Source organism: Mytilus edulis, chromosome 13 (assembly GCF_963676685.1).
Source record: "Mytilus edulis chromosome 13, xbMytEdul2.2, whole genome shotgun sequence".
NCBI classification, from domain to species: domain Eukaryota; kingdom Metazoa; phylum Mollusca; class Bivalvia; order Mytilida; family Mytilidae; genus Mytilus; species Mytilus edulis.
The window spans coordinates 25,737,129-25,749,304 of record NC_092356.1 but is presented as its reverse complement, the minus strand read 5'-3'; the positions used below and the strand labels follow the sequence as shown (position 1 = coordinate 25,749,304).

Here is a 12,176-nt window from a genome sequence, read left to right as displayed (position 1 = left end):
TAAATAAAAGGAGCATTAGCTGTTAAATTCATATTAACCGAACTTAATCAGATGATCATATTAATTTATATAATAAAACGTATACGTGTATATGAAATAAACAATTTACGATGCATGGCCTCGATAACATGTATCTGCATTTCGTGTGTATTTTATTCTAGACGCAATCTCATTTATGATTGAGGTTACCTTGAAAACTACTGTTAATTCGATTTAAACATAGATATAAAACGTGATTGGACTTTTCTAGGACTGTTTGATTTCATATTGTGGGTTAAAAAATATGTTTATTGTCATTTTAACCTGTATCAAGTTTTGTGGACCAAATCAGTCTACTAAATAATAAAACCTATTTCACTTTCAATGTTGCCATTATTTTCCTAACACTACAGAGAGATAACTCTGTAAAGTCAGCTTAACGTTTTAATTACGTTGTGTTGTAAAGGGAATATTAAGCTTCTCAATGATCAAAATTGGTGTTTGTCAAACTGCTATATAACCAGTGTAATTTTTCTGACAAAACGGTTGGTTCAAAATTTTTGAAATTTTTATATTTTTGTTAAAGGGTCAAAGTAAATATTTTGACAAAATTTTATAAAAATTAAACGAGCCAAATTAATTTTGGTGAAAGTGTTGGGTACCACCTTAAATGTATCATTATCAAATAAAGCTACACATAAGTGGCTTTAAATTATGACGTGACAATACAAGAACTTAACTTAACTTTTTTGCATGTTAAATGACTAAAATAAAAAAAAAAGTATACCCACGTGTCATATTCACTCCAAATTTTCCTGTTCTGAATTCTATAAATAAATTTGAAATCAAACTTTGAAGGGTCCATAGAATCAAATAATGACTTCATGACATCTTTGTACTCCTTCCCTGTCTTATCTAGCTCTACTGGTTCAAAGTCATGGGAACAGTCCCAGTTGTAGAAATGTGTTGGCTTTGGTGTACTCATAGCAGATGGGAACGGTATACTGTCTAAACTAAAATGGAAAATACACGATTGAAATCTGTCTTTCAGTTATAAGTTAGATATCAGTAACTTTCTTACAATTTAAATATTCAGCATAGCTTTTGTAACATTGTAAGTAAGTTATGTTGTCAACATATATTTGTTCCCCCTAACAGAAGTTCCACTGGAAACTTTGTTATAAACAATGTCATAATACCTATTCCTGTTGGAACAAATATTCTATACTATTTATATAGGAACATATACTGTAATATTTATTCCTATGGAAATAATATTCCAGAATATTTTTTCCTTTTGGAACTTATATTATGAAGGAACTTATATTCCGTGACAATGTAAATGTGGAATTTTTTGTTTTAACATAATTTTGTCAATGGAATTAATGCAAATGTTTTATCAATATACAATAAACTTGCTTTTTTGTGTTTGTGAACAAAATTAAACTGAATGCTATAGATTCAATTTGGAACAAAGGAAGATAACTCCAATTATAATACTACCTACACAGTAAATTCAATAAAAAAAAGTCTACCATTGATGTCAATGCAGACCTATCATTTCAATTAAAGTTATACATGGTTTACCTTTAGAAATATATCATTTATGAAAGATGACAGTATAAATGTAGCCTGATCTTTTGCAACAAATAAAACATAACTGAGAGTCAAGTCATTTTTTGGGCCATTCACAAGTTACTGTTTACTTTTGTGTCTACTTTTGTGTTTCAAATGTCTGGTTATGTAAATGTATTTCAGTTGTTTCCTGTAATTAGTTAATACTTCAGTTTTATCATGTACATCTTTTGAATATTCATTTTATAAAATTTACTGTTTGCAAAAGTATAAATTATTCTAAATTATAGGGATTTTCTGGTAACTAACAGAAAACCCTTGTCGTTTTTGGCACAACCTTTTTGATCTTTTGGTCCTCGATGCTGTTCAACTTTGTACTCGTTTCGGCTTTCAAACTTTTTTATCTGGGCGTCACACGTAGGTCTTGTGTGGACAAAATACACTTCTGGCGTATTAAAATTTTGAACTTGTTGCCTTTTGTTGGCTGTTGTTCGTGTGATTCTTTGTCAATTGTGTTCTCCAATTTATTTATATTGTAGTCCTGTGTTGTCATTTTGATGTTATATTTCACATGGCCATAAAAGTGCGAGGTTTGGCATGCCACAAAACCAGGTTCAACCCACCATTTTTTCCTTTAAAAATGCCCTGTACCAAGTCAGGAATATGGCCATTGTTATATTATAGTTCGTTTCTGTGTGTATTACATTATAACGTTGTGTCGTTTGTTTTCTCTTATTTTTGAGTGTAAATTCACATTGCGATAAGACGTGTCACGGTACTTGTCTATCCCAAATTCATGTATTTGGTTTTGATGTTATATATATATATGTTATATTTGTTATTCTCGTGGGATTTTATCTATGTGTGTTACATTTTAGTGTTATGTCGTTGTTCTCCTCTTATATTTAATGCGTTTCCCTCGGTTTTAGTTTGTTACCCCGATTTTGTTTTTTGTCCATGGATTTATGAGTTTTGAACAGCGGTATACTACTGTTGCCTTTATTTACACTAAATTCTTACACTGACCCCATCACTTTTCAACACTGCAGTGAAAAGATTAAGTAAATTCAACATTCATTTTCAATTCTTTTTTAAACCTAATCTACCTTTCAAAAAATAAAATTTAATACAAGCATTTTCTACAAATCAGTGGACCACAGAAGTTCAGTGTTATAAAAGGCAATTCTTAATGACATTTATTTATTTTACCTTTAATAGCCTCATTTTTTAATAGAAAGAGTCACACTTGTTACTGCCCATTGTTCTGTAGACCCCATCCAGACCCTCATAAGAAATATTCAAGCAGACTTACAATAATTTTTAGAACTTACAATTTTTCTCGCAATACATCATCTTTGGAAACAAACAAGGGACGTCTGATAATTTCTCTAACTTTATCTGTTTCAAGATTAACCTGTACCATTTTCATAAAGTCTATTTTGTACATCAAGAAATTATTCTCCTTGGAAAACAAATAGCTCTTCTGCTTTGTTTGATATTTCCTCTCGAGCGTGAACAAGAATATATCCTAGAAAAAAATACATGTACATAAAATATTTTATCAGTGTACCTGTCCTTTGTATGTTTATACTACTACTACTTGCCCACTAATAGTGAACAATGATTCTATTAAGGTGACATCTGATTACCTACAGAACTTCAGTCAAGAAATATTAAATTCAAATGATTAAGTTTGATTGAATTTTATAAATTAAGAAATTGTATAAAAATAAATGAGCTATTTTGTCACTTGGTTTCTGTCTCATCAACATATATCCCAACCCTCCTTTTATTCATATATGTCAGGTCAGGTTTAATTATAATGTGTGAGGTCACAAAAGATGAAATATATCTTATTTGCCCTGATTATTATAATTTCACAAGGGGCCTAAATGGCCATTTGGTCGTAGAAGTAACAGCAATCACTAGCCTGTCAACACTGAGAATGTGAGTTCAAACACCACAGATGGCAGGTGAGGAGTATGGCTATATTCTTAATTGATTAGAATTGCTTATCTTCAAAAGCAGGTAAAAATTGTGGTTCTGTCTGTCTGTCCTCCATCAATAAAGTCTGGCAACCATGATATAGTCAAGAGTGCTGAAATTGGAGGCATGGAATTTGCTCATTGTTGAAGACTGTACGGTGACCTATAATTGTTAATTTCTGTGTCATTTGGTCTCTTGTGAAGAGTTGTCTCATTGGCTATCATACCCCATCTACTTTTATATAGTAGATTAAAGCACCAACAATCAATAATTACATTAGATGTATGTTTCATTATAATATTTTGTTCTGATTGGCTAACTGCACATCACATGTTATTTCGTAAGCAGTTGCATTGCTCAATATAACTTTTTTCACTCATGATAACACGTGCTCCAACAATAAAGTGCACAGGTGAATTAAATAATAAAATATATAAAATTCGTGTTTTCATGATCAAAGCTAAAAAATGTAATTATGAGTATTGAATGTTTCTTTTTGTAACTTCATAGGGTTGTAAAAGCGTTTACCGTGCGTACATTTTTAGAATGAAGCGCTTCTGCGCTTCATACAAAATGTACTTCGGTCAACACTTTTACACCCCAATAAATTTACAAAAAGAAGCATTCAATTCTTAAATAAATAACAATGCTCCATGTCTCTCCATGGTTGTTCTGTCTGGACACTTCAGATTCCTACAGCAATGGATTTTTGCCAAGAGTGCTGAAATTTGTGTTAAACACCCCTATAACCGCTGACCAGGAAATACAAATGTCTTTTAATTTTACTCAATAGAACTCAGAATTAAAAAACATGCTTTTTGACATAAATCAATCTTATGTATTATATATTTCTGAATATGCAGTATATGAACACCATCAATAAATCAATTCTATAATGTCACATGTCTCACCTTGTTGAACATAATCCACTTTTCATAATCATCTTTCCAATACCATCTCCACTGTGTAAGATAACTATTGACTGTCATTTTCTTCTCAGCAAAGGATGGAGTACTCAGACGTCTGACAGTTGACCACTGGTTATCATCAGCTGCTGGCTGACCATTAACATCTAAAATAGCTGCATGCATCTTTTGGAACCAAATATGGCAGTTGTATTTGTTGTCATCGCATTTCATCTGAAAAAATTGTCTTTCAATCAGGTTAAAAAGTAATCCATCTGAATACATCATCAACCAGGAAAAAAAAACTATCCTTCAGTTTGCAATTTATTTGAGTTATTACCCATTTACATGAAAATTAATTATGGAAATGTGTCCATAGGACACCTATGATGCCCCTGCTTGCATATAACCTTATAATGGGACATAACTCAAGAATGATTAATGATACTACCAAAAAGGTGCACTTGATTAGAGTGTTTGTGGTTATTATGAATCATGGTGTATATAAGCTCCATAAAATTTGGTTGAAGCAAACTTGAATCAAAAAGGCGAAAACAAACATTCAGCAATTATTCAACTTGTAGAGAACTCTAGAACATCAAAAGTGATGCCACCAAAATTCAAACTTGATCTATGTTTTGTTATAAAACCATCGTGTATAAGATTTGTAATGTTTGGTTCCGGCAAACTGAAGAAAGACACACAAGAGAATGGAAACAAAAATTTTGCAAATTTTCTGTTTGTAAATGGGCATAACTCTATAAAAGTATAAATAAAGGCAACAGTAGTATACCGCTGTTCAAAACTCATAAATCCATGGACAAAAAACAAAATCGGGATAACAAACTAAAACCGAGGGAAACGCATTAAATATAAGAGGAGAACAACGACATAACACTAAAATGTAACACATATAGACAAAATCCCACGAGAATAACAAATATAACATATATATATAACATCAAAACCAAATACATGAATTTGGGATAGACAAGTACCGTGACACGTCTTATCGCAATGTGAATTTACACTCAAAAATAAGAGAAAACAAACGACACAACGTTATAATGTAATACACACAGAAACGAACTATAATATAACAATGACCATATTCCTGACTTGGTACAGGGCATTTTTAAAGGAAAAAATGGTGGGTTGAACCTGGTTTTGTGGCATGCCAAACCTCGCACTTTTATGGCCATGTGAAATATAACATCAAAATGACAACACAGGACTACAATATAAATAAATTGGAGAACACAATTGACAAAGAATCACACGAACAACAGTCAACAAAAGGCAACAAGTTCAAAATTTTAATACGCCAGAAGTGTATTTTGTCCACACAAGACCTATGTGTGACGCACAGATACAAAAGTTTGAAAGCCGAAACGAGTACAAAGTTGAACAGCATCGAGGACCAAAAGATCAAAAAGGTTGTGCCAAAAACGGCAAGGGTTTTCCGTTAAGTTACCAGAAAATCCCTATAATTTAGAGTAATTTATACTTTTGCAAACAGTAAATTTAATAAAATGAATATTCAAAAGATGTACATGATAAAGCTGAAGTATTAAATAATTACAGGAAACAACTGAAATACATTTACATAACCAGACATTTGAAACACAAAAGTAGACACATCCGAATACGTTTAAACCTCTACGCCAAGTGACGTCCTATTTGAAACTGAAAAATGTACGGATGTATAAGTGTTTTGTGGTAATAAGCATTGTTTATAAGTTTCATAGCATTTGGTGGAGGCAAGCACAAGTTAAAGAAATGAAACCAATTTCAGGATGTACGGATGTACAGATGGACAAGGATAAAAAATAAAGCCCCTCCTCTAAGGTAGGGCTTAAAATAGCGATATGCATACATACATTTACTAATTATATATTAACATTTTCATTTCAAATACCATAACCTTATATTCCAGTACATGCACGACATATTTTCCACTGAACATAAAGCAACATTCAATCAATCAATTTTCAATTTCTATTTTACCCATTTGAATCCAAACAAATTATGAAATGTGTGGTTTTTTTTACATAGGTTTTAGAAATAAATTCAGTTAAAATGCAAGTGATCCTGCTAAAATAATGGAAAAATTTATGTTATTGAAACATTTTAGCACTGATAATATATAGTATCTAGACGGTATGCATGTGTAGAATAATTTGCCTAACTTTAATATAAAAATGGGGGTTTAAAAAAACAATTCAGTTATACAAACTGTTTAAACTTACTTCTGTTGGTGCAACATCTTGCAGATCACAGAAAGATTTTTCTATTTTCTCATTTTCCAATAATGAACACGAAAACCATTTCCCAGATATCTTAATCTGCCACAAGTACGGAAAGCCAGATAGCAGGTGATGTCTTTTACAGGATGCAAATGTACATTTATTTTTCGAAACAAATACACAGATTCTGGTATTTTCTGTTTCATCTGTCAATAAAGAAGAATCAGTTTCTTGATAATCTGGATCAGATGGGGATGGTGCTGGATCTAATTTCACATCATCCTGTTGTGGTATAGAACTTCTTGCCTGTTGTTGATTCCACTGTTCCATTAGTAATCTCTCTCTTTCAATAATATTGTCGTCATTATTATGTTTTTGTTGCTGTTCTTTTTTCCAATTTTCCATCTGAATTCTCTCTTTCTCCTTTATGTCATTATCATCAAGTAAGTTTTGATGGATATCTTTTGAGTTTTTATCATTGCCTTGTTTCTCACCTTTCTGGTTTTCCATCATTTTGTCCTCTTTTTCTTCTTCATTACATTGCTGTTGATTCTTTTTTAATGTGTCATCCTCATAGTCTTGCTGAACTTGTTCACTGTTTTCCATAGTTATCTTCTCTTCCTCAATTATTTTGTCATCATCTCCATCACCATCATCATTAGGGCCATTATCATCACCAATTTCATTATTATTATCATTGTCTTCAGCATCATTTTCATAATCATAATCACCATACTCATGATCATAATCTCCACCCTCATTGACATCATAGTTATAATCATTTTCATCATAATCATAATCATTGCCATCATAATTATCTTGATAATCATCATTATCGCCATAATCAAAACCATCATCTAACTCATTACCATCACCATTTCCTTGATGAACCTGGGTCTGATCTTCCGTTAATATCATTTCTTTCTCTCCAGGACCACTTTCAACATTCCTATCACCATTATCATCCTCGTCATTACCATCACCATAATAATCATAATCATCATCATCATCATCATTATCATCACCATTACCATCACCATAATCATCATTACCGTCACCATAATTGTTATAATCAACTTTACGATCACAAAAATTCTCTGTATCAACTTTATTATCACCGTAATCATCATCAACGCTACCATCACCATAATCATCTTCATCATCATAACTACTTTCTGTTTCAACCATTTCTGTTAAATCTTGATCATCTTTACCCACAATTCCACATGTGATATTTTCCAATGATCTAAACCTTTCTTTACGATCATGCGTTGACCTTGTCCCTTCCTTGTTGTAATCAATACTAAGGTTTTCAACTGAATGTAAATTTTTATTTTTTGCAGGACCCGATGCAGAACTAGAAAGACTTTCATTGCTGACATAGACATCACTGTCATAATCAAAAACGCTAGACTCCTCAAGGTCATGAAGGTCGTCTTCATCATGACTCAGGTCAGAATCATCTGAATAATTATCATTCTCTTTCTTTTCTCTAGCAGGTACATATATAGCCTTGAGGACTTTAGCAGGAGGCCAGTCTTTCATATGACATGATGTAAGAACCCATTTATTGTGAAACTGATTAATGGTGTGTGTTCTATTAAATTTGCAAGGATCTGGACATTTTCCGAATATTTTCTGGCGACATAAGTGTAAATGAGGACATTTTCTTTCTGGGTTATCGACCTTACAACCATTGTTGTAAATATAATCTGCACAAACTGAAGGTGAATTGCAATTTAGGACAATTTTCATTTCATCATCACTAAAATTGACAATTCCAAGTTTGTTTTTCAAACGATAATTGTGAGGACCTCTAAAACTATGAGACAGTGGACAATCTTTCTCTTGACAGTTGCCTCTAATGAAGCGACGACAGATGTGAAAATAATCCCAATGAGCATTTTGACATTCTGCAGGATTTTTCTTGCTGTTCCACTCAGCACAAATTTTAGCATCTCTGTAAAATGGTTGAAGATAAACAATATCTTTTTTATCCCAGAAAATATGAAATCTTCTATTGTTTTTTCTGAACCACAGCACAATATTGGAGCCCAAAGGAAAAAGGTCACACCTTTGTAAAAAGTCTTCAAAACTACATCCTCCGCCAAAAGTTTTGATCATGAATTTAAATACTTCATTTTCATCCACGTCTGGTATTTTGCCATTTTGGTCCTCATTATCATGTTCATGTACCTGTTGACCAACTTTATCTTTGCCGTCACCACGTCTACAATCTTTTCCGAGTCTTCTTTTTAATCTAGCTTCAGATCTTTTATTATCACAATTCTGTTGACCATCACCTGTTAATTAGTAATTAATACACATGGAAAATACTTACAAGTACTATTTATAGGTTGAAAAGTATATAATCAGTACTGTGATTAGTACTAATTTTAGCCAGCAATTTATTTTCAAGACTTTCACAAGTAGAAAAATAACCCCAATATAAATAGCTGCAAAATTTTAATAAACTTGGACGGTTCCTAATCTTACTTCATTAAGTGAATTTGAAAATCACAAAATCAAATAGCCTCAAGGTGGACTAGAACAAAGGGTTAAACATGTTAAACATGAAATAAAGTATTCACAAAAATAAGCGCTCATGAAAAAAAAGACACATCTTTCATGAAGTCTGCGTTAGGGGCTGTCTTTGATACACTTGCAGTGAGGTGAAAGTGTTTTTCTCCATGTTCAAGGCCTCACTGTGACTTTGAGATGAAGAATAGCAATAAAAGCACTGTTCCTTTATGTTTTGTATGTATTTTTCGTTGTCCATGTGATGATTTTGTGTCATAGGGTCTCCATATCCTTTGTTTTCCATTACATAATGTTTTGTTTACCTTTTTGTATATTGATTCCTGTCTGTGATACAGGCCCAGGCAACAAAACTTGAGGCTGTGACTCTTGAGGAGGTGGAGTCTGAGTCAACTGAGTAACAGGAACTGGCACATATACATCTGTATTAAACAAAACATACTTGTTCATGTTATTATAGATATCTATTTCAGTTCTTATAATACATATAAAATACCAAAAGTATCTACATTGTATCATGCATATTTATTACAGTCATGATTTGACTCAATTGAAATATAATTTATTCTTAAATTTCTAGCATTTGCCATCTTCAAATAATATAGAACATGTAGAAGTAGGCAACTAAGATATAAAGTGCACTGTACAGCTTACAACAATGAACAACCAGATGCTCCGCAGGGCGTAGCTTTATACGACCGCAGAGGTTGAACCCTGAACGGTTGGGGCAAGTATGGACACAACATTCAAGCTGGATTCAGCTCTAAATTTGGATTGTGATTAAATAGTTGACACAGCATAGGTTTCTGACACAGAATGAATGTGTTCTAATGAACTTAAAATTTTTGTTTTCTCTTAGAGCAATTCACTATGCTGTTGAATATTAATCCTCTCAAAAAAATGTTTGAAGAAATTTTCTTTTTTATTTATGAAATTTCAAATGAGAAAAATTGAACCCAATTTTTTTAATCACATCCCCCTTTCCCTTATTCCAAAACTAATCTCAATTAAAATTTCTAATGGAGTTTGCAACAATAACTACTCATTTAAATACATCATAAAATATTAAGATGTAAAAAAACTGCTTGTTATCACTGAATGGTAAAGATTATTTTAATTTATCAGTTGGTAGTAAAAAGTGAATATACATTGTATATTGTATATAACAAAGATTTAAGTTGATTCTGGACAAAGAAAGATAACTCCAATTAAAAAAAATCTTGCTATTGCACAATATTTTGCAATTAGATATTTCTTGCTTACTATTCTGGACAAAGAAAGATAACGCTAATTAAAAAAAATTTGCTATTTCACAATATTGTGCAATTAGATATTTCTTGCCATTGCGCAATACTGTGCAATTGAAAAGACTTGCTATTGCACAATACTTAATATAATAATTTTAGATCCTGATTTGGACCAACTTGAAAACTGGGCCCATAAAAAAAAAATCTAAGTACATTTTTGGATTCAGCATATCAAAGAACCCCAAGATTTCAATTTTTGTTAAAATCAGACTAAGTTTAATTTTGGACCCTTTGGACTTTAGTGTAGACCAATTTGAAAACAGGACCAAAAATGAAGAATCTACATACACAGTTAGATTTGGTATATCAAAGAACCCCATTTATTCAATTTTTGATGAAATCAAACAAAGTTTAATTTTGGACCCCGATTTGGACCAACTTGAAAACTGGGCCAATAATCAAGAATCTAAGTACATTTTTAGATTCAGCATATCAAAGAACCTAACTGATTCATTTTTTGTCAAAATCAAACTAAGTTTAATTTTGGACCCTTTGGACCTTAATGTAGACCAATTTGAAAACGGGACCAAAAGTTAAGAATCTACATACACAGTCATGACAGTTAGATTCGGCATATCAAAGAACCCCAATTATTCAATTTTGATGAAATCAAACAAAGTTTAATTTTGGACCCTTTGGGCCCCTTATTCTGTTGGGACCAAAACTCCCAAAATCAATACCAACCTTCCTTTTATGGTCATAAATCTTGTGTTTAAATTTCATATATTTCTATTTACTTATACTAACGTTATGGTGCGAAAACCAAGAAAAATGCTTATTTGGGTCCCTTTTTGGCCCCTAATTCCTAAACTGTTGGGACCTAAACTCCCAAAATCAATACCAACCTTCCTTTTGTAGTCATTAACATTGTGTTTAAATTTCATTGATTTCTATTTACTTAAACTAAAGTTATTGTGCGAAAACCAAGAATAATGCTTATTTGGGCCCTTTTTTGGCCCCTAATTCCTAAACTGTTGAAACCAAAACTCCCAAAATCAATCCCAACCGTTCTTTTGTGGTCATAAACCTTGTGTCAAAATTTCATAGATTTCTATTAACTTAAACTAAAGTTATAGTGCGAAAACCAAGAAAATGCTTATTTGGGCCCTTTTTGGCCCCTAATTCCTAAAATGTTGGGACCAAAACTCCCAAAATCAATACCAACCTTTCTTTTGTGGTCATAAACCTTGTGTTAAAATTTCATAGATTTCCATTCACTTTTACTAAAGTTAGAGTGCGAAAACTAAAAGTATTCGGACGACGACGACGACGACGACGACGCCAACGTGATAGCAATATACGACGAAAATTTTTTCAAATTTTCCGGTCGTATAAAAACTTATACCCCATAACAGGCTTCCAAAGGCCTGTAGCCATGAAATGATAAATTTAAAATACATATGTTATTCCAACGCAATTCATGATAGAAGATAACTCTGTCAGAATTTCCACTTACTGACAGAGTTATCTCCCCCTATCATGAATTGTGTTGGAATAACACATGTATACATGTACATATCCCTTATGTACCAATAATCAAGGTCTGTAATAACACCTTTCAGGGTCAGATACTTTCAAATTTATCATGTTTACTGCTGTTTGTTTTGTTGGTAAAAATTGTGGGATTTCAACATACTGTA

General features: G+C 32.2%; 1 protein-coding gene across 1 annotated transcript in view; it reads right to left on the bottom strand.

Annotated features, from left to right (window-relative positions):
* The window catches only part of LOC139501057 (uncharacterized), a 94,231-nt gene that overhangs the window by 69,239 nt on the left and 12,816 nt on the right, over nt 1–12,176 (bottom strand). The window contains exons 3-7 of the mRNA XM_071290023.1: nt 9,535–9,651; nt 6,695–8,994; nt 4,452–4,679; nt 2,886–3,082; nt 771–992 (exon numbers count right to left, since the gene is read on the bottom strand). Coding sequence (XP_071146124.1) covers nt 771–992; nt 2,886–3,082; nt 4,452–4,679; nt 6,695–8,994; nt 9,535–9,651 — 3,064 coding nt within the window. The remainder of the gene's footprint in view (nt 1–770; nt 993–2,885; nt 3,083–4,451; nt 4,680–6,694; nt 8,995–9,534; nt 9,652–12,176) is intronic.